Here is a 21,527-nt window from a genome sequence, read left to right as displayed (position 1 = left end):
GTATCGGTTTACTTTCTAAACAACCAAGAATGCTGGTTGGCTGCTGAACAATAGTGATTAAAAAAAAACTGATGATCTGTTAAATTAGCCATCCCGTCAGTCAATTAATGTCAATTACGGCTAAAAAATGAGAGAACAAAGATCTAATCGTAATCGAGTGACAGCATTTTTGAGCTCTCGCTGAAAAACGCTGTTCACTTTTACAGTATCGTCTTAACAAGAGTGCTAGACGTGCCGAGTACTGGTTAATCGCATAGCTCGAGAACAATTGGTTGTATGAAATATCTCCAAAAGGTTTTGTACAGCTTCTGTCAGCCTCTGGAAGATTTTTGAGGAGAATAAAAGCGCAGCAGGGATTTGCATTTAACGAGATCGTATCGCAACGAATTGGCAGAGAGCCTTGGACCAAAACACCAGCAGTTGTGTAACAGAGGCAGCTTAAAGTTCAAGGTTTTGCGGAGCCTCTAAAGAGGGCTAAAACACAAATCTGACTTCAACAAGTACCCAAGGGCCACGGTGTAGAGAATGCGAGCATAAGGGTAAGTCGAAGGAATAGTTTTCACTTTATGCAGCGGGGAAAGTGATTCAGTTCTGATTATATATACTCGTTAGCATGGGCGATTTTTAAGACCTCACGTACAGAAAATTCGCGTGAGGAATTCTCTTCTGGAATGATCTACTCAAACAAATTCGAGCTTGTGTGAAAGTAAATATCAAAGCGTCGCTTTCTCTGACTAGATGAATGCAAGTGAGTGATGGTAGCGACTTTTTCACCCGCACTTTTAATCCGTTTGACTGCAATACAATGATGAAGATGTGATCCAATGTAGCGATTAAACAAGGACAACAACCCAAACAAGCACCAATTCTTCCCTATTCTCTTGTTCAAATTTGCTCATATCTTCCTGTATTGTTCCATTGTCGAATTTTGTTTTACTTTCTATTCATTTAAGTAGCCATAACAACTTCCTGTGGGTTAAGATTTTTGACAAAGAAATGGACAAAGGTGCTTGTTTGGTCAGGAGCGGACATTTCTCGAGCGGGTGTCAGCGTTTTCAAAGCTTGCGCCGCGCAAAGAGTGCCGAATCATTTTAAAGCGACCGTCTGATGGCTAATCCTGGAAACCGCGATTTTTCTTCATCTAAAATGTGTTTCATATTTTCGTTGAATACGTGACATCTTTCGTTGTTGAAATATTGTAGGTGTTCAGATTAGGCAGACAAACAAAAGGGTGACAGTGTGTTTAGTAATTGCTAAATTCCTTTGCTTGAAAATGAACAACAACAAATAAGTGTCAAAGAAGCGAATAGAGCTGGGCAGTTTTTTTAAGAAATGCGCCCATGTGATCTTGCGGTCATGACATGCAAGGTATTTCAATTTCTAAGTCTCAAGTGTTGGTTGATATTTCCCGTATCGCCTGGCGCTTCAACCGGCGTTCAATGTTTACAGCACGGACTTCTCGAGCAGAGCTTTTAATTAGTGTCTACGCTTTTGATAGAGCAACACTTGGAGCGACAAAAATTAAATCAAGCAAGAGACGTTTTGGAGATAAGGAGCGATAAAAGAGGTGTAGAATCTTATATTTATCTTCGTATTTCCTTTCAGTGAGATCACTGGGTCAGATTTGTGGTATGAACGGTATTTGACACCACTTTTGCAGTTCTGTCAGCTCTATCATTCGACACTCGAACAATATATGACTTCCTTGCTATCTTTTCGCTAACACATTGATACCCCGGGTCACTCAAAGAAAAGGATCATCAGGCGTCTTTTATCGAGTCAAAATAACCGCTCTTACAGCCAGAGTATCCAGCAAATGCTTTTGGTTGAAATTTTAGATGCGTTCGATCTGCTCTATGTCCGGTAATGCTATGCCGAAGACACTGAAAACTGATAAAGTGGATGCACGGTCAGATAAAACTGCGTTGATTTTGTAGTTTAAAGGGTTTTTTTTTTATTGAATCAAAAGGTTTTCTCATTTGCTATTTTTTAGATCTATATTGTTGAATTTTCGTTTTAATAGCTACTGAAGGACAACTTCTTCTTTCAGCTTTGCTCAGCATGTGGTGAACTGATGACTAGAAATGTCATTCTCAATGAAATTCATAGCCGCGCAGCTTGCGAGAAATATACACGATGCCAAGTCCTCGTTTACGACACGTTTTCCATGTTGTAACACATAGAACGTGCAGAAATATGTTTTTTTTTTAAATAGTCACATTATTCATGAATTCAGATGACCATGAATTTATTGCAATTGCAAAGATAAACGTAAAAAACAAAACAAAACAAAAAAAAATTGAATTCTTTCCAGAATAAGGGTCAAATAAATCTGCCTGATCTGCCATGTATCGCCGCCTTAAATACACTTCTCCTCTTCTTCCTTGTACAATTTGGCGACTAAGCGGTGCAACGCTTGCCAGAGAAGAGACTAAAAAGGCTAATAAGCTATTAATCATCATTCTGAACTGGAAAATGCAGTTAATCCTTGTTTTTCTAAGTCTTGTAAGCCAATGGAAGTATTCGAAATTGATGACTCTAGTCTCTCACTTCATTTTTTTGAGGTGCCAAAAGTATAATAACACTACAAAGACGTAAATAGGCGGAAACGTTGACCTGAAACACGTAATATAGTCTAATAAGGGATCAGGGAACCAGCAATGCTTATTTCTGTCACAAACCTTACTCAGAGAAGATCACTGCGCTTTTTGCAAATTTCAATTTAATGTGAGTTTATTTTTATAGAGCAGATTATAATAAACACCCATTTTGTACCGCTTATACATTGGGAACAAATGCACTGAAGGTAAAGTATTTATCGATCAGTTATGCAGCTTTCACAGACTTGGAGAAAATGTGAAAGCACATGTTATAATACTACATACCAAAATGGTTTTATTATCAGAAAGACTTAAAAAAATCGATTTCCTATAAGGAATAGGGGTCACAGAGCTGCTGTGACATGTAAAAAGAAAAAACAACGAAGAAAAACATTTCTCGGAAATTGGAATAACTCCAAAAACAAGCGTGCTGTTAGGTGAAAGCGATCATGGAAAGTAATGTAAACAAGTTCTGGAGTTATCACCGACATAGCTTGCATTCCAACTGCTGAGAGTAAAATGCTGTTATTTGTCTGAGTGTGTGAAGACCGTAACAGAGAGCTTAAGTGAATCGGTTTATTGAACTTTCAGAGATGACAGTCATTTGTCACGTTTTGTTGCTATTCACTTTGTGGAATTTCTTTGGGAGTGGATTGAAGGTTTATAGGATTCGCTGGATTAGAGGTATAAACTCTTAAGAATCAAAATTATGGCGTTTCCTGTAAAAAACTCCTTCACGAACTCGTGTAAGTATGGCCTTTCAGCGCGACCCGAACACTACCCCAACTCAACGACATTTCAGCAAACATTACCTTTTGGGCTTAATGCTGCGATTTGTAAACTCGTTGCGAATATCCATACGTGGCTATCCTTCGTTGAATTTATGTACGTGAGATTGTTTCTGCGCGTAATCCAGACTCGATGGCGCTGCGGAACAAAATCTTCATTTTAGTGGCCTTGTTCTGGTGTAAGTTCTAAATAAAGCTCTGCCTGACACACCCTGACGTATCATATCGTCTTACATGAAGTGTGGACAATTTCGATGGATAAAGAAAACTGTAAAAAGCGTTAAACAATGGACAGTACGCGTGTTTAAGCAGAAAAACAAGCTCTTTTTTGTTGCTGGACCGGAATGAACGACAAAAATAACCTCAAGGGAGTGAGAATTAGTGGTTAAGCGCTTATTTCCGTGAAGCGTAGAGGAAAAACAAATACATGCGCCCTGCCATTCCCTAGCCTCGTCAAGGAACTGAATCATATCCTGAGATTGACATAATATCTTTCTTGGAAACGAAGAAAAACTTCACATTTCTACACAAGTTAGGTGGAGGTATTTTCCGAGACACTTTATTTGGAATTGAGGCAATAAATAAAGACGAACTCGCAAAATCAACCCGCCAGGTTGAATCTGGTTACCTGCAATGATACAGACATCAGAATACTGGGGTAGGGAGTGGCAGGGGAGCGCCAGAGGGGGAGGGGGAACTAGAATTCTCGTCCGTTTGGTCATGGTTTCGTGTAGGTCGAGGTTGCGTGCCTAGACTTAAGACTGAGGGCGGTAAAGCGAGTTAGCGGTTCCTTCTTTGTTTTCTGGAACAAGTCTCAAGTTAAAGTGGGATTTTGGTTTTAGTTGTCACTTTAAACAGATCAGCCAATTTTTTCTCGGATTTGCTGCGTTGGTTCTTTTACTCTGCGCTTACAACTAGCGAGGTCACGTATCGCAGCCAAACACAGAACTGGACGTTGGTGGTGGGGTTGTTTTTCGTCTGAAGGCGGTTTTACTGGAAAATATTAGGTGGACATAAAAAGGCTCCACGGAAAAAACTCACTGGCGGACGCCACAGAGTATTGACTGAGGTAGGAATAAGATTTTAAAGATGACTTCCTAAAGGCACGCGTTGCAGACTGTTTATCAATAAGCTGTATAAACAAGTTCTCTATTGAGTCAGGCCATTAATCTTGCTTCATGGAAAGATTACAAAAATTACCGTCTCAGCTGGGAGATAAGAAGCCTCCTGGAACAAAAGAATTGATGTTGTCTTGATTTTCATCTCAACGTTATGTCGGACCCTGCCGAGAGATTTTCATTCGCGAAAACATTGACTTACATGATTGAGGTATCATGGAACAATGCCAATGTTAAAGATCACTTCGTTGGAACACTATGATAAGCATAAGTTGACCTTGAAGTCGCGATCTTAATTTTCAATTCTAGCCGTTTGCCACGGTCTTCCATTAAAAGTCATTAACACAATTTTGCGCCGCTGAAGTCCGTCGAAAATAGCTTACGTTACTCGTTTTCTTAGCAGTGACTGTATAGATATTGAGAGAACAAATTGGATGTGAATCACTATTGGGAGTTTGAAGACTTAACTCTGTTTGAGAACAACCTGGGAGGGTAAGAAAATAATTTTCAAAAGCGTAGCTTAGGCGAGGTAAAAGCTATAGGTGGTCTGGAATGGAGAAACAGGGGGAAAAGCTCCTATTTATAAAATTTTAAAAAAGGGTTACGAAAATCCCTTGAAGAATGCCTAAAGAAATTTTACCAACTGGTCAATCTTGACAGTTATCAAACGTTCAGAGAAAATATTGGATAATTTGATTTTGATTGATTTTCAACTGTTGAAGCACGCTATTTAGTGGGATTAAACAAACAAACGATAAAACTGTTTTCATTTAGAACTACCGGAAGTTTGATATCTTTTACCCCAAGTTTTGCTCACTCGATCCCTGTATCCCTTATGCTCTCTCTGGCGCAGCAGCTTTTGAAAATTCTGGCGTCATAACTGACTGCATTGGTCATTTTGCGTCGTTGTGAGAAAAAAATTCCGGGCACCCTTAGGAGCTTGTTAAATGTACGAATTCCTTTTCAAATTACTAGTTACAATTTGTCAATTATTCGTGACAGTAATTAAATAATTTTGGATACCTGAATTGCCGCACATATCTGAGTTTATGGAGTCCTTTAATGTTGATTAATTAATTACATGTCATCGAAAGGAAAGCTATGAACGGCTGCTACTGAGAAAGCAAACTCCTTCAACGATTTGATGTGTCGTATATTATGGCACTTGAATAAACATACACTTCCTATAATAATGAGTTTGAATTTGAGAAAGAACCTGTCTTTCTCGCTTACTACAACTTCTGAACATATAGACTCTCTTTACTTTGGATTTTGCAGGCATTTTTTTACGTTTCCTTCGGAAAGGTGCTGCTTTCGGGCAGTGAAAACATGTACGGTTTATGGGCCGATCCTACTGTTAAACACCATCACGAAAGTGCCAAGTGTCATTTATTTCATTTCTTCTTCCCTACCAATTTTCTCTTCGAACATTTTGGCATGGCATTCATTAACCCATAAAACCTAATCTGTCTGATGCGCAGCCTCGGTAAAATAACACCAAGCGATCCTTATTTGAAAAGATGTCTCTGTATGTTCGGGGTCGTAGAGATGGGAGTGAACTTTAGACCAACTGGGCTCATTAATTACATTACATTGCTTCACTGCGTTCGCCTGGGAAAGTGACCTCAGAGAGCATTCTAGTAAAAAAAAGATTCGTCACTGCTCGGCATAGCACGCAATATATTTACGGTTTCAATCTAATTGTGGTCATTTCTTTCAGCGCTATAATCCGGTTGTGGGCGCCCAACCTTGCTAGCGATATGCCGGCTAAAAATCTCGTGAAGTACATGCACTATCCCCAGATAAACAATTTAGCGTCCAATGTCAACCTCTTATCAGTGATTTCCAGTGCGAGATAACGCAATGACAGTCACTTCGCAGGTCCTTGTAAGGCAAATGCAAGTAAAGGGAACATTCCATGTGAATACCGATGAAAGTAATTGGATAAAAAGATGTTTTATTACGATTCAGCAATCATGTTATTCTAAGCATAGCCTTGTAAAAAACTTCTAGACAGTTAATTAAGGGCTGTTTACTGAACGGTAAATTTTACCACAAGAGTGATCTGATGAAGTGACATTCAGTTCTCCTAAACAGATTAGGGCCGCCATTGTTATTAAACCTATTAATACAGGTTTATAAAACTGTGTTTTTAATTTGACGCGGATAAGTTCTGAAGAGATACGAATATCACAGTCTTTATTTTCTCCAGTCATGTTCAAAAAGCACACGATCAAATTTACACTATGGATTATCTTTTACAGGTGCTTTCAAGACAATTTAGCGACAGAAAAAAGTTCTGTTCATATGAGATGGATGTCAAATACTTGTTCTTTCTCCTACTTGTGTGTTTAGCAAATTTTCAAGGTGAGTTTATGCGATGTTGTCTTTTTACTGGGTAAGACTTTCTATCATAACATAGTTAACATTAAGAACAAGCCGGGAAAGTGATATTTTGTGGCGCCTGAAATAACAAACATAGTTGAATTGAACGCTCACAACAGAGTGATTTAAGTTTTTAATAATTATAACATGCGGTGTTTCTGGAGAAATCCAACTAAATTTTGTTTCTGTTTTCGTTCGGCTTCACTGTTCAGCAAAAGAACCCTATTCCTATAAGAATTGTTGTGTTAGAAAATTCAACTTCTAAAAAGATATTTATACATGTACATTTCTGTGGCCTAAAACCATAAATTAGAGGGACCAAAAACGGAACGGCCGGGAAAATCTTTTCAAACCGTTCTTTGCTTTTTACCTCGGGTCATGTTTGTTTTTCTATGTCAGATGCCAGTCGAAAATTCTGGTTCCCGGACAACCAGAGGGTTTTGTTTAATTAAAACATGGTTAACAAGAACTTAATCGAACTTGACAGCCATTTATTTCTCAGGTGAATTCGATAAAATTTTGTTCCGGGGATCTAATCAAGTGAAAAGACTTCCATGCCTTAATCAAAGAGGGTGGACTAACAAAAACGAAAACGGAAATTTGATTTTGTGCAAGAACCTACAGCTAAACATATGAAAGACATGGATGGCTATATATAAACACAGCAAGGAAGAAGATTGATTACAATATCGAAAGCTTGAAAACGAACACGCGAGGCGGATTAGATGTTTCTCAAGTTTGCCTGCAAATTCCTTTGGAACATTTTCAAACATATTGTTACAACATGATTTTTATTTCGGTGAGAAATTCTTTGCATAGTTATTGCGAGTTCATAAAGTTCTTCTTTTTTCCAGTAGATCAGGAAAGAAATTTCTTCAGTATTTTAAAGTTCAGTTGGCGATAGTGAAACTTAGTAAACTGTTTCGGTGGGCCGTTTATCTTGTCCGCCTGAGTTAAGTCTATAAATTTTAACAAAGTGAAGGCCAGAGGTGAATTGCCTATCTTATGAAATATGCTATTGCTTTGGTGTAATAGATAGTACTATATAAAATTGCGCGGTAATCTGACATAACAGAGATAACATCGCGGTTTTGGCATCAACTTTGTAAGTTCTGTTTATTAACGCACATTGCCTTTGACATAGAATCATTAATTAAGAACGTCTTGGAAACACCTCTGCGACATGTATTTTTCTTAGTCTCATTTTATTGATCGGCGTATTATTAAGGTTAGCAGAAGTTTTCGGAAATCTTACTTAAAAGTCGTGACCACGAAAAAAGTTTATAGAATGCATAACCACTCAAATGTGTGAAACAGAATTTGTGAAAATTAAGAGCCTCTCCACCCCGTGTCTTCAAAAAACAAGACTTTTCAATGCAGGAAGACTTGAATTGAAATTAAATGCAGCGAAGGATGGTCGAGTTACGTTTTGTTTTATTGTTATATATCACATTAGATTTGAGGTCAATTACTGAATAAACCATCTGGCAGAACTGATTAAAGTATGTTTAGTGCTCCACAAGTCAGAAACAGATGTTCAAACAAGATGCCAAATGCACATGCGCGATGCGTGATTCAATAACTTTTATGAAATTTCCTAAGTTATATAACGCGACCATGCCTGGGCATGAGGGGATTCTTGTGGTGACTTTCTTAATATTATATCAATGGACTTTTTCGAACATAAATTTGGTCACAGGAAAAAATTAACTCCATCACGAGGGAAGGTTTTTGCATTCAATTTAACAACTTCAATTCCCTAAGTTTAAACGGCATTTAGATTGTTTATTGTGTTGTACAAACTCTAAAATCCCTGAATCCTTAAAAGCTCAAATCTGTTTCCATTTTTCGTTCATCTTGCACTCCTTATTTCTCCTTGCAGTTGTACTTGGTGCCCTGTCAAAAGTTACTGTTAAAGAAGGAGAAAATGCGACCCTGCCTTGTAGTACTTCCTTCCAAGGAGGAATCTTGTACAAAACGACCTGGTTTAAAGGAACACAAAAGCTCATGGTTATCCAAACTGCAAGAACCCCAGGCCTTCCACCTTCCATTTACAAATATTCTCAGCGACAAAATCCGTATTCCCTAGTTGGTCAACAATCTCTTTGGTTAACTGGGGTCGATCGACATGATCATGGTAACTACTCTTGCACTGCTGTTTATCTGCTGCATAATTTTGACTTCAAGAGCGTCAAAGAAGACGTCATGCTGCTAGTGAAAGGTAAGACTAAAGACTAATCTTTGTTTACAATATTTAGCTCATTAGCGTAAGCGATTCATTGTCGTTCTAGCTTCAAAATTATCAGTTCTGAATATTGAAAGGGCATAGCACGATTAACTTTGCCAAGGAACTTAAGCCCGATGCGTTGAATATTTTTTTCCTCTTGGCGAGATACGAGGTATTTTAATAGACATTTTTCCCTAGGCAATCCGTTTCCTTACTTTTTGTGACTTCACAATTATTTTTTCCGAAGCAAGATTTCGCATTTCCTCAGTCATTTCTGATGCGGCGTATCACTCTAAACCGAACCGTTCGTATGCTTAACAACAAACAGCAACAACAACATCAACAACAACAACAACAACAACAACAACAACAACATCAACAACATCAACAACAACAACAACATCGAGAGCAACAACAGCAACAGCATTTCTTTGACCCATGTTTGCGACAACGGACCCCCCCCCCGGGGGGGGTACTCCCTTGTATGGGCTATAATAGGTATGTGCAGTCCCAATGGGTATGTTTTTTTCAGCCATTTTGGTCATAAATAGGGTATGGTCTTTGCTTTCTAGTCTTGAATTGTGAATTCTTTTAGAAGAAGCTACTTTTTCATCATTATTGATAAGAACATCAACAAAAGCCCTTCATAAATGTTTGGGGCAACTGTGCCAGCCACAACAATCATAAATAGGGTATCAAATTTTTGGCTAGGTCATAAATAGGGTAGGGAAAATCGCAGATTTTGGTCATAAATACATGTAGGGAAAGGTTTTTGGGAAGCGGGCCGCACACCCCCCACCCAACTTTTCAGGGAGTACCCCCCCGGGAGATGGAATAACATCCTACTCAACGACATTTTACATACATAGTTGTAATGACACAAAATAGAAAAGAATAATCTGACCACACACTACAACGCGTAACATGCTATCACAATCCGCGAGTTAAAAATGTTTGAAATTGTTCTCGGTCAACGAGAAACCTGTTTTCAAATTTCAGCCCATCCCATAATTAGCACCACAAGTCCATCGATTCAAAATATTACCAAATCGGAAAAAGCACATGATCTCAAGCTCCATTGCAGCGTCAGTGCTTTTCCAAAGGCTGGCCCTACTTGGCAGAGAATTGATGGACAGCTTCCAATCGACAGGACCAATCAGGAACCCAATGGCACGCTGTTGATTAGGGATGTGTCTGCAGAGGACAGTGGGACATACATCTGCGCCGCTTCCAACGAACTTGGAGAGGATCAAGTGAACTTCACTGTCACCATCTTTGGTAACTAAAATAATTCTTCGTATTTATATCGTGAACATGAAAAGGAATTTTCTTTTCATGACTGTTTCACCAGGGATTCTTGTCACACTCAGAAGTAATCTGAGGTTCTGACGTAAAGATGGTGTGAGAATTAACATTTTTAGAGGAAAAAAAAAAAAAGCGATTCTCCTATCGTTTTTGCCCGTGTTTCTATCAAGTTATGGAAACACTTGCAAAAGTTTGAGAAAATAGTGGGGAAAAAGTCGCCCTCGACTCGTGTTCCCAACACACTTCTAGTTCTCCCAGAGTTCCACTATTTTTTATAACTGGATGAACACAAATGTTATAACGCCACGGTGGCCATATTGTGAAATTTATCTCTTTGGAGGAAACGAGTTCTTGACTTTTCCAATTGCACTCGTTTACAATCTTTGGGAAAACTAATGCGGCTACTGTGATAAGCCTTATACTGAAAAGTGGTTCTAGAGAAGCTGTTTTTGAAGTAAAAAAACCTCTGCATACAATCTAGGGCGAGAAGAATGAAACTGGTGCTTCAAGGATGAACTAATCTGATGTCATTATGTCAGACGTAGTCTCTCTCGCCTCTGATAAGTTTTCTCAGTTGAATATACAATGAAAAATACCTTTGCGGTTCTTCAGTTTAGTACTCAAGGCAAGTTTTTAACTCCGCAGAACAACCTAAAATCTTTGGAAAGCGAAAATTTCACGCCAATGTCGGTGAGGCAGCCAAGTTGATTTGCGTTTCTCGCGGAAATCCTGCCCCGGCGTTCACGTGGTCCTGGAATAATGCTGATAACAACACTATTATTATCAGACAAGGCGAGGAAATAAGCGGGTACAGCGTGACAACGTTACATGGTAACACAACGAGCCAGAGCACTCTTGAGATTGTGAAGGTCACGGAAGAATCGTGGATGATCTATACGTGTGAAGTGGTCAACGCTATTGGAACAAGTACTGCTTATATCTCCCTTTCGGGAAAAAGTAAGTTCTTTTTTATTGTGTGACGTGGTATCGTGATGTTAAAAAGATACCGCTGTGAAAGAGACTTACTAAACAGCGATCAGGATCCAATTTCTCCTGAGAATGCTCAATACAGAGTAATACTTATAAGTAATGAGAATAAAGGAGCTGATCACTGTTTACTGTAGAAATTAATATTTAAACAAATTGTCCAAAATGGTACAATAAAAAATGCGTGGAGAACTTTACAGAGAATTCGCAATATAATCAGCCCTTCATTTTTTTTCCAGCTCGTCCAGAAAGTCCAACTATTCTGTCCGTTGAGACTAGTGTTACAGGTGCAGTGGTCACGTGGAAATTTGGCGACGATGGGGGCCTGGAGCTGACCGCTTTAAAACTCCAGTACAAGAAGGACTCTGAAAGTGACTGGCAGGAGATTCAGATCAAGCCGCCAAACAAAGTCAAGTACATTATCATGGACCTCGAGCCCAACACCAACTATAAGTTCCGTATCCTAGCAACCAACAGCCTGGGTACCAGTCCTCCTAGTTCAATTTATCTTAAGACCACGAAATCGGGTACGTGAGCGTTTTGTAATACCGGTTTGAAAGTTTCGCTCAATTTTTCAAATATTTCTCCTACCTTTTTCAAGTCATGATCTATGTTAATTTTTATCGAGTCATAGCCGTTTAGTATTCGCCCATTAAGACCTATTTAGTGTTTCACTACCTAAGAGTATGTTATTTTTAAGCTTTCTATGATAGCGCAACAAATCATAACATCACTAATATATCGCGAGCTAGTCGACAGCGACCGATATCCGTAATGTTATCTAGGGACATAACTAGTATGATCGCTTACCGGAGATTAAGAGAGACGACCTACTCGCTTAGCTAGTACTAATAATATTTGTATTTTTGTCCATCTAGCTATTTTTCTTTTGATATGACTGCATTAACCCAAGGAAGCACGGAAAGTCGCAAAACTCTAGAACAAAACTTTATTTTTCAAATCTGCACTCTTAATCCCCACGATATCAACGAACGCTTTTCATTCAACTAATTTATTCTGTTGCTTTTCATGTTACCATGCGCCAACCAATAGCATAGCTCCATCCTTCTGTATATAAACCACACACAACCCACAGTTCCTCGATTCGCTCCGACGAAGGGCTAACGCTCGAAACGTCAGCTTTCGAATCTCTTTACGGGGGCTAATTTACGTTGTCAACCCAGTTGATAAAACCAAATTATCCTGTTATACTCCCCACTACAGTTTCTTTAGAAACTTACCCCCTCTATGCATTAAACCAAGCTTATCTCTTGCAGAATCCAACACCAGTGCGCATGCCAAGAAAGGTCTTGCCGCACTCACTGACAACATGACAGTGCTGATCGCGGCTGTCGTCGGAGGGTTTCTCGTCATCATTATTGCAATCATTGGAGTGTTCTGTTTTGTCAGAAAAGTGCACAAGAACAGCACCCCGAGAAATACACCAGTGAACAGCCGTCCAACAAGCCAACGGGAACAAGCTGAAATGACCTCGGTAAGGGCGCTAAACTCTTATAAAGACCCTATAAGTTTATTAGATTTTTGCTTGTTAATGTTGTTGGTTGATGTTGTTACTTGTTAGTGTTCAGGGGCCCGTTTCTCGAAAGCACCGGAAACTTTTCGGGCCTGAAAAACCATAGCAAAATCTCCAAACTTACGATTACAGAGCTGTTTTATTCACCTGTTCTTAATATGAACAGCGGTTCCCTTCATACAAGAAGTTTCAGGCGTATACACATCTCCGTTTTTAGATACAGATGAACTACAAAATGGCTTTACGGGCTCGAAAAGTTTCCGGGGCTTTCGAGAAACGGGCCCCTGATCAATGAACACGTGCCATGATCGGGTTTGGTCACATTGCACGAGACTTCATACAAACACACAGTTATTACGTGTAGTTGCATTTTGTTGGGAAAGTGATCGCTTTTTGTGGGGTAAACAGAAAATGTTCTGTGCTTTCGGAAAACATGGAAAATGGTTGCTTCTTGCTCACATATTTACGTGATGCAAATACTTGAGGAAGTTGAGGAGAATTCGGCAAGAAACCACTCGGCTGTGGCTCGGATTCAATAATCATCTTTACTATAATTTCATTACACTTTTCTATGGTAACGCCCTGGGAAATCAAACCATTATAATTGGGTTTCCTTTCATGTGGGTTAGTTCTTTCACATCATATCAGTGAAACGACCAGTGTATAGTGGATTTGACTTTCATAACTTATAGTCCAATCTGATATTCGCAGAGCCACAGCAGAAACAAATTGAATAACCCAGAGTTTCGTAACGGCAACAACGAGCCATCTATCATGCGCGATTTATTGGATTGAAAACTTACGTTTTTCCTGTTATTTTCTCATTTCTTAGTTATTGACCCATACCATTCCAAATATACCCCTTCCTCAACCCCTCGTGGAACAGGGAGCCACGGCAAGCCAGTTATCCAACAACCCCTGGGAATTTCCACGTAACAGAGTTGACTTGCAAGTGGTTCTGGGATCCGGCGCGTTTGGCCTGGTAATGAAAGCTCAGGCGCAGGGCATCAAGGGATGCGTGGGTAAAATGTATGTCGCTGTAAAGATTGTCAAAGGCAAGTATTTTACACGACACTACATTGATACCATGAGAACAGTTGTGTCTAATTTAAAAATCCGTTTGATATTTAATGTAAAAAGCATGTTAAGTGTGGCGCTTCCTACTAGAGCCCATAAATCGAAATATTCACGCTGACAAGGCTAGTTTAATTAATGAACTTTATGGCCACGGAATGGGAGCGAATATCTTGTATTCTTGTGCAATGAGGTGCGCTTTCTGCTGGACCGTGTTTTCCCACTCGAACTTGTTTTAACATGGGAAATAACGTTCTTTGAATGCTTCCGGTAACATGTTCCCCTGAAGTTTCCACCAGTTGTATGTTTTCCTGGGCTTTCCACCGTTTTCGAATTTCCCTTACTTGTTAGTGTGACACTATGTTCCGAACTTGCTCAGTATTAGATACATGAATTCCCGCGCTTCCACCCGCTAACTGTTCCCCACGTACAAGTTTTCCCGCGCTTTCGATCAGTTACCTGTTTTCCTGCTATTAGGGGTTAAGCGTATCAATTAAGTTTACAGCTGTAGTTATCTGCTCTGTAATTGCTTTAATTTTTAAAATAATGTAACCATCATCAAACAGCGTAATGCACAGTTGTTCAATTATTGACTTTCATTTCTTATTGCTCTCTTAGAAAATGACAGTGAAACAGCCAGGAGAGACCTCCTAGCAGAGTTAGAACTCCTTAAACTGATCGAACCGCATCCTAATGTTATCGGTTTATTGGGATGCTGTACCAGGACAGGTTAGTTTAACTCACAAATAAATACCCGTTAACCATTCTCCCGTTATGTACCATTCTTTTTCTTTTTGAAGACAGAACAGTTTCCTGGCTCTCGGAAGGTGGCTACCGACCAAAAAGCTATGATGTTTAAACTACACTTATTTAGCAAATTTTATTTTAGTGAAAGATTTAAGCGACAATTTTGCATGATTTAGATCATGAAGTTGCTAAATCTGCTAAATTACTAGTAGTTGTTACACTAACGTGTTTACTGTACACTCATGTTTACCCTTGTGCCCGTGCGGAATGGTGTAGACAGCGTAAAGTCTGGTAGCGGTGTAGCTCTTAGAATTGTGAACTTATGAGTGTTCGCTTCTTTAAGCTTCTGAACATGATTTCAAATTGTTTTGATTCTCAGCGATATCTTTTCCTAGTAAACTATATTTCACAGTCAGTCATAATTCGAGTGACCTTGATAAAGCGCTTTTCATCGATCAGTCATCCATAATCCATCTTATTAAGCCATAGGACGCAAAAGTCCTCCACAGTCTCTCTCAGCCAGAGAGGTCTTGTGTCACCTTTCGGAATTCAGTCAGGTCAGGCGCATGTACTTAAGTTCTTTCTCCGCTGACTTTCTCCAACTTTTCCTTGACCTACACCATTGCCTTTTTCCTCTGCTGTCCGTAACTTGTAAACCTGCTTTAGCAACGCCGGTCAACGACACGCAATGAAAATACAGGTCTGGAAGAGGTGCGGGTGTACTGGAAAATTAAGGTAGCTGTTTTAATTTTACCCAACAGAACCGTTGATGGTAATAGTGGAATTCTGCGCGTATGGCGACCTTCAGAGTTATCTCCGTCATTGTCGTGGAGTGGAAGACAAATATTATGAAGACTTGTACAAAGTTCCCGCGGATAAACTGGGCTCTAGGGATCTCCTATCGTTTGCCATTCAGACTGCAAGAGGCATGGCACATCTGGCTGGCATGAAGGTACGAGTAATACGGAGGTCTGGGCTCTAGCTTGGCCGGGGTCTTTTCTCTGACAGTGTTTCTCTCTACCCGGGGATGTTGTCGGCACCATAATACCATGATATAAGACAACGATAGATAGAATACTGCAATTATTTTGCCTCAGGTGCTGGTTATAATGCGTTCTTTGAATTTGGAAACTGAAAATGAAAAAGGCATGGAGAGAATAAGAGGAATGCCTAACTCGTTCCCAGTTTCTATCCTCTTTCCTGACCTGGGAAGACAAGAACATAGACCCTCAGAGGCCAGGCTGTCAGAATTAAAATCAATTTGATTTTTTGGGTTATATTTTGGGTCACGAACAGGTGGTTCACAGAGATCTTGCCGCCAGGAATGTTTTAATTGACGAAAACAAAGTTTGTAAAGTCGCCGACTTCGGCTTCGCCAGGGACATCTACGTAGAAGATCATTACACGAGGAAGACACAAGTGAGTTTTGTTTACTTATTATTTTAGTTATTTGCTGCAAATATTTATTACATCTAACTGATTACCATGCATTTTATTAAGTCGAAACTTAGTAAACATCGTCATTATGATTATGCAATCGTCGCTTGTCGCACTCTGGGTTGACGAGCTAACAGTATTGAAAAAACTAGTGTTGGAATAAAAATAATGCATGTAAATGAAAAAAATATGTGAATTCAGTTTATTGTGGAAAAGGGTTTATGTCTGTGAATGTGATTAGACAGTTTATTTTCCCAGCTCAGATTATTTTGAATTGAGACAATCATAGTTTCTAAGTACTTTTGCGCTTAAAAGCCAGTGCCGGTTTTTTTTTCTTTGTTCGTTTTGTGGCGTATATATTTTTATATGGTTTATATTTTTTTTCGGGCTCAAGGCGGGGGTTTTAAGTCTAAAAATATCACAAAGTGACATAAAATAGCAATCATATTATCACTTAGTGGGTCAGAGAAAGGGAAAATATATTTTCTGTTCTTTGCATAGGGTGGACGATTTCCAATCAAATGGATGGCCATAGAATCCCTTTTAGACGGAGTCTCCACATCAAAAAGCGATGTGTAAGTAGAACAGATGGTCTGTCGTTAAAAATATGGCAACTTTGCAATTAATATATCAAACACGAAAGACTGTTTTTGACCACATTTCCAAACACCGAGAAGAGTGTTGAAAACACGAGTCGTAGCTCGTAGCGTTCACAGCGCTTTTCAGTTTTAAATACATGTTTCGACAGTTACTTCTGTCATATCGTCAGTTATAACTAGAGTGAATTTGAATATACAAGGTATTATACAAGTTTTATGCAATAGCTGTTACCTAGAATGACTTACAAAACGTACACGAATAAATTACCTGGAATTGAAAACAAAAGACGATGACAGAAGTTACTAGGAGAAGTTATTAGTGGCGTGCTGCTAACAAAAATTTTCATTTTTTCATTTTTGTTCAGGTGGTCGTTCGGCATCGTTCTGTGGGAAATTGTTACATTAGGTAAGATTCATCGTTCAGATTATACTGAATAATCGCGATCATGTTTTAAAAATAATCAAATGATTTCTCCAATAGGTGCGTCTCCATATCCCGGCATGAACTCCCAAGAGGTGATCAACTTCCTGCAAGACAGCTACAGAATGGACAAGCCAAAACACTGCTCTGAAGAACTGTAAGTAATGTTAATTTGATGAGCAGCGCTTCAATGGTTGACGGATCATAATGAAGCTAATTTTTATAGGTCATGTCAGGCCTGTTTAATTTGTCGAAACAGACGACGGTTTGCGATCATCGGGATACACATATTAAGGATGAAAATCTATCTGTTTAATAATTTAAGGGATGCAGAGACATCAGTGAAAAGAACATGTATGTTAAAGGAGCCCAGACATGGTATTTTGAGTTATTTTGACTGCGCACAGAATTCCCTTAAAGTTGATGGAAACCTGAAAATAGTAGTTTGCTAAGATAGAAAGATACCAAAGAGATAATAATAAACCATAAAAGAACAAGGATGTTACAGGATGGAGAAGATTGACACGGATTACAGACGAAGAACTTAAAAAATTAGGCTAAAATTCTCAAGATGCGCAAATCGTGACGTAGCCTCTTTATGGTAACATGGAAGAAACCAGCAAGAAAGAACTTCGATTCCCGCTGGTTGCCAAGTCAACTTTAGAAAATCTAGTTTTATAATGTGTAAGATATATATCTTGTTAACCAATCGCGAGGGCCGTACTGCGAGAACATCGGCCCGATGTCTTGACAACACGGATCGAGCGCAGCAAGGAAATCTACCAGAAAATCTTCAAGAATGATCGTGTGGCATCATTCGGGATATTGGAGCGGCAATGAAGCAATCTCTTTGGTTGATCTTAGTTATTGGCCCTTTGAACTAACCTAGTCGTGTAATAAACATTGAATAGCACCAAACTTTAAACTGATCTTTATTTCTATTCAGAATCTGAAGGCTGAATTCGAGCTCAGTTTTCTCTGTTATTTTCTGGCTGTTTGTGCAACGATAGTGGTAACTGTTATTACTGAATGTGTATCCTAGGTACGTTCTCATGTTGGATTGTTGGCAAGTGGCCCCACAGCGAAGGCCAACATTCCCTGAGCTGTCTCAGCACCTCAGTAAAATGCTCAGTGACGAGAGGGTAGGTGTTACTTTTTGCTACTCAGGCCCCTTTTGAATATAACAAGGCAACCACTTTGTGAATCAAACACCTCACTCCCACCCGAAACAGTTACATAGAATGGTTCGAATAGGGGTGGGTCAAGCTTCGAGAAAATTGAAAACAATTGCTTGCGGAACCTGAAATATTTATTGCATGAAAAACCGTTTTTTTTTTCACTTTAAGTTGTCGAGCCTTATTTAAAGAAAGAATGTAAGCAGTATTGGTTGTGTATCGAACCTCACTCAGATATCTAAATTGCTCGACTGATTTCTAAAATATCTCTTTTGGGGAAAACGAAATATTTTGGAAAAAACGATTATAAAATAAAACTCATCCTAGATACAGGATTGTTATGAAATTCAGTTTAAAATCGGCAGACGCCTTAATCTACATTTTTCATATTTCATCACGTCTTTTTGTGTCATATTGCCCAACTGGTCGTCAACAACTTAGGGGTTTTTTTATACTTATCATTTCCTTCAGGAATACGTATCCTTGGGAATATACGAAGACAATATGTACATCAATTTTGACGGCTCTTCACTCACGGTGTAACTTCCTCGAGTCAACTGACACCTACAAGTGCATGACTTGATTGACACTTGTCAATCATTTTCGCTCCTGAGTTGACGGTAATTTTTGCTTGTCTCCAGGAATACATCGACATGCGAATGTACGAGGATCATTTGTACATTAATTTCGACAAGACGTCGGGGACTATGCCATCGAAATCAGGGAGCGCAAATCCTCATGAATCAGCCATGTGACATAAAAAAGTAATCATCCACGACTTCCCTTCACCTGCGAATTGACACTGAAAGAACCTTGCATTCATAATGAGAGAGCTGAAGAACACTGCTTGGTTGTGACAGTTGTGAAGAAAACCTCAGCTTGTTACTCCAGGAATCTCAGCCGCGCGAGTGCTTCGAGGACCGTCTTGGTAGACGCAGGGAATTTCAAAATGGCGCCAGCTAGCATGCAAAGAAAAGGAAAATGTATCATTTACACTTATGGAATCGAGATTTTGTCTCGACTTCTAACTTTATTATAAGGACAACAAGAAACATTTGAACACGTAAATTCGTTCCCGTCGAAATGTTTTGAAACAAACGCCATCTTGACTGTCTACCAAAACGTTCCCAGGCATCCTCGCGCACTGAGGTAGTGCCTAGTCTTCTCGTAGTTTCTAGAGTTGAGCATTGGTGTTGGCGTTACAATTGTACAGCGGTGTCTTAAAACAACAGCATGCTCCCGGAATTGCGCCAAGGGAATTATGGACAATGGAGCATCGAAACGAACAGTAAAACAGAATTTGTAATTATGCTTTCCTAGACGTAAAGCTGGAATATATAGAATGCAGAAATGTTTATTATTTAAGAGGCTAAAAAATTACATAGGGCAACGAATCAAGAGATAGAACAAAGGGAAAAACATTAACGGAACGGTTATTTTTGTCCGTTCTTTTTGTGTCAGCGTTCAAAATGGCGCGATGCTAGATGTGTCACGTTTTAGTGACCAAACATTGTTCTTGTTTAAACTTCAAGAAATCTTAACTGACAAAAAAAAAAAATTATGTTGGCTCACCCGCGTAAGTCATTAAATCTGTATAACTCCTTATTAGAAAGTGTTTTGTCAAACCACTGTCAGAGAAACCTACCTGAACGAGCAAAGAGCACGAGGCATTGATGCTCGTTGTGAAATCTTCTTTTCATGAACAATAAAGTCTATGTAGAATTACAATTCATCAAATATTCTCGCTCGCGCGCGATTGGTCTAAACACATCGCGTGGCCGAATATTCCCCGGCTAAAACTGGGGGATATCCGAGATTATAATCCATCAAATATTTTTGCTCGCGCGCGATTGGTGACCGAATATTTCCCAGCTAAAACTGGGGAATATCCGAGAATATTCCCCAATTTTCGAAACTGCGCGTGTTGCGAAAAATATTTGAAGGATAATAAACATAATAGCCTTTATTTGACTTTGAAAATATGTTCGGATATTTGTCCTTGGACATTATCTGTTCCTCGAAGCTCACAGTTTTCCTCGAGCTTCGCTCTCGGAAAACTGTTCGCTTCTCGGAACAGGTAATGCCCGCGGTCAAATATCTGAGCATATTTTCGCGCCAAATGGAGGCAATTGTCTATATATTTTCGCGCCAGATGGAGGCTATTGTTTATATGTCCCGGCCCAGACAAAATTGGATATAATCTAAAGGCCCTGACACAAGTACATGCATTGCAAGCAGTGATCAAGCAGGCCACGTGTTAGGCATATCAATATTTTAGCTAACATGGCTCCGCGGCTTTTAGGATAGAATTGCAAATTTGTCACTTTGTCTCGCAATTACCAAAAGTGACTTTGGCTGCAAAGGAAACACCACCAAATACAGAAATTTATTCTGAAACCCTTCGAGAAAACATTCATTAGAAAAAGTCATCGTTGAACGAGGACGTTTAGTGGGCCTATGCATTATATAAATGCATCAGTACCGCTAAGTGAGAGCAAATCTTGTGGGTATGTATGTATGTATACGGGATGACAAGTTACAGATCCTTCAGCGGGTCCCTCGATGGCGGTCATTGCCAGCGTTCTTCAGCCTTTGTTGGGCGCGTTATCCGCACCCTTACTTTGTTTTAAGTACCGGGTAATTCTTGTACAGCTTACAGTTGCGAGTTAAGTTGCAGTTTTCAACAAGGTAAGTTATTTCAGATTTTTCAATCGTTTTGTTGCAGTCATTATTTGCTTGTTTGTTTTTTTCCCTTTCATTTTAACACAAACGCGCATCGGAAAGGCAAACGCTGGCTTTCGATAAATATTTAAGAAAAGAAAAAAAAATTAGAAAAAAGAAGAAAGCAAAAAAATAAAAAAATAAGCCAAAAAAAAGTGCCCGTTTTACTAGGATTTGAACTATAACCTCCCGATCTCAGGGCAGAAATCAGCTCCGCTATATCCGTTTGTAGGGAAGCGCTGGGTAGTTTTAACAGCAGGCTCACGTACGTTCCTAGCACGAGCCGACAAGTCATGTGGAAGTATTATCAAACTCATTTATTATTTTACTTAAATCTTTCTAGTTGTTGCCTACTCGCAAGACTAGAATACGTCAACCCAAAGTTATCTCACTGTTTCCCCAAACAATG

General features: G+C 39.3%; 1 protein-coding gene across 3 annotated transcripts; it reads left to right on the top strand.

Moving 5' to 3' along the window:
- Nucleotides 1-155: 155 nt before the first annotated feature.
- On the top strand, nt 156-21,273 carry LOC145488409 (fibroblast growth factor receptor 3-like). 3 transcript variants are annotated; one of them, XM_081467265.1, is made up of 16 exons: nt 156-539; nt 6,771-6,873; nt 8,774-9,112; nt 10,118-10,396; nt 11,069-11,380; nt 11,650-11,937; nt 12,688-12,905; nt 13,777-13,999; nt 14,637-14,747; nt 15,527-15,717; nt 16,062-16,184; nt 16,704-16,777; nt 17,167-17,207; nt 17,283-17,379; nt 18,265-18,364; nt 18,869-19,119. In XM_081467265.1, the coding sequence occupies exons 2-16, from the start codon at nt 6,819-6,821 to the stop codon at nt 18,938-18,940; spliced, it is 2,523 nt and encodes an 840-aa protein (XP_081323391.1). In that variant the 5' UTR covers nt 156-539; nt 6,771-6,818; the 3' UTR covers nt 18,941-19,119. The 3 variants fall into 3 exon arrangements, with proteins under 3 accessions (XP_081323391.1, XP_081323389.1, XP_081323390.1); XM_081467263.1 differs by having other exon boundaries at nt 157-539; nt 19,039-21,273; XM_081467264.1 differs by having other exon boundaries at nt 157-4,457; nt 19,039-21,273.
- Nucleotides 21,274-21,527: the final 254 nt, after the last annotated feature.

The sequence above is a fragment of the Orbicella franksi genome, chromosome 5, assembly GCF_964199315.1.
Source record: "Orbicella franksi chromosome 5, jaOrbFran1.1, whole genome shotgun sequence".
Taxonomy (NCBI): domain Eukaryota; kingdom Metazoa; phylum Cnidaria; class Anthozoa; order Scleractinia; family Merulinidae; genus Orbicella; species Orbicella franksi.
The sequence above is the reverse complement of the archived record's forward strand: the minus strand, read 5'-3'. Positions and strand labels throughout refer to the sequence as shown.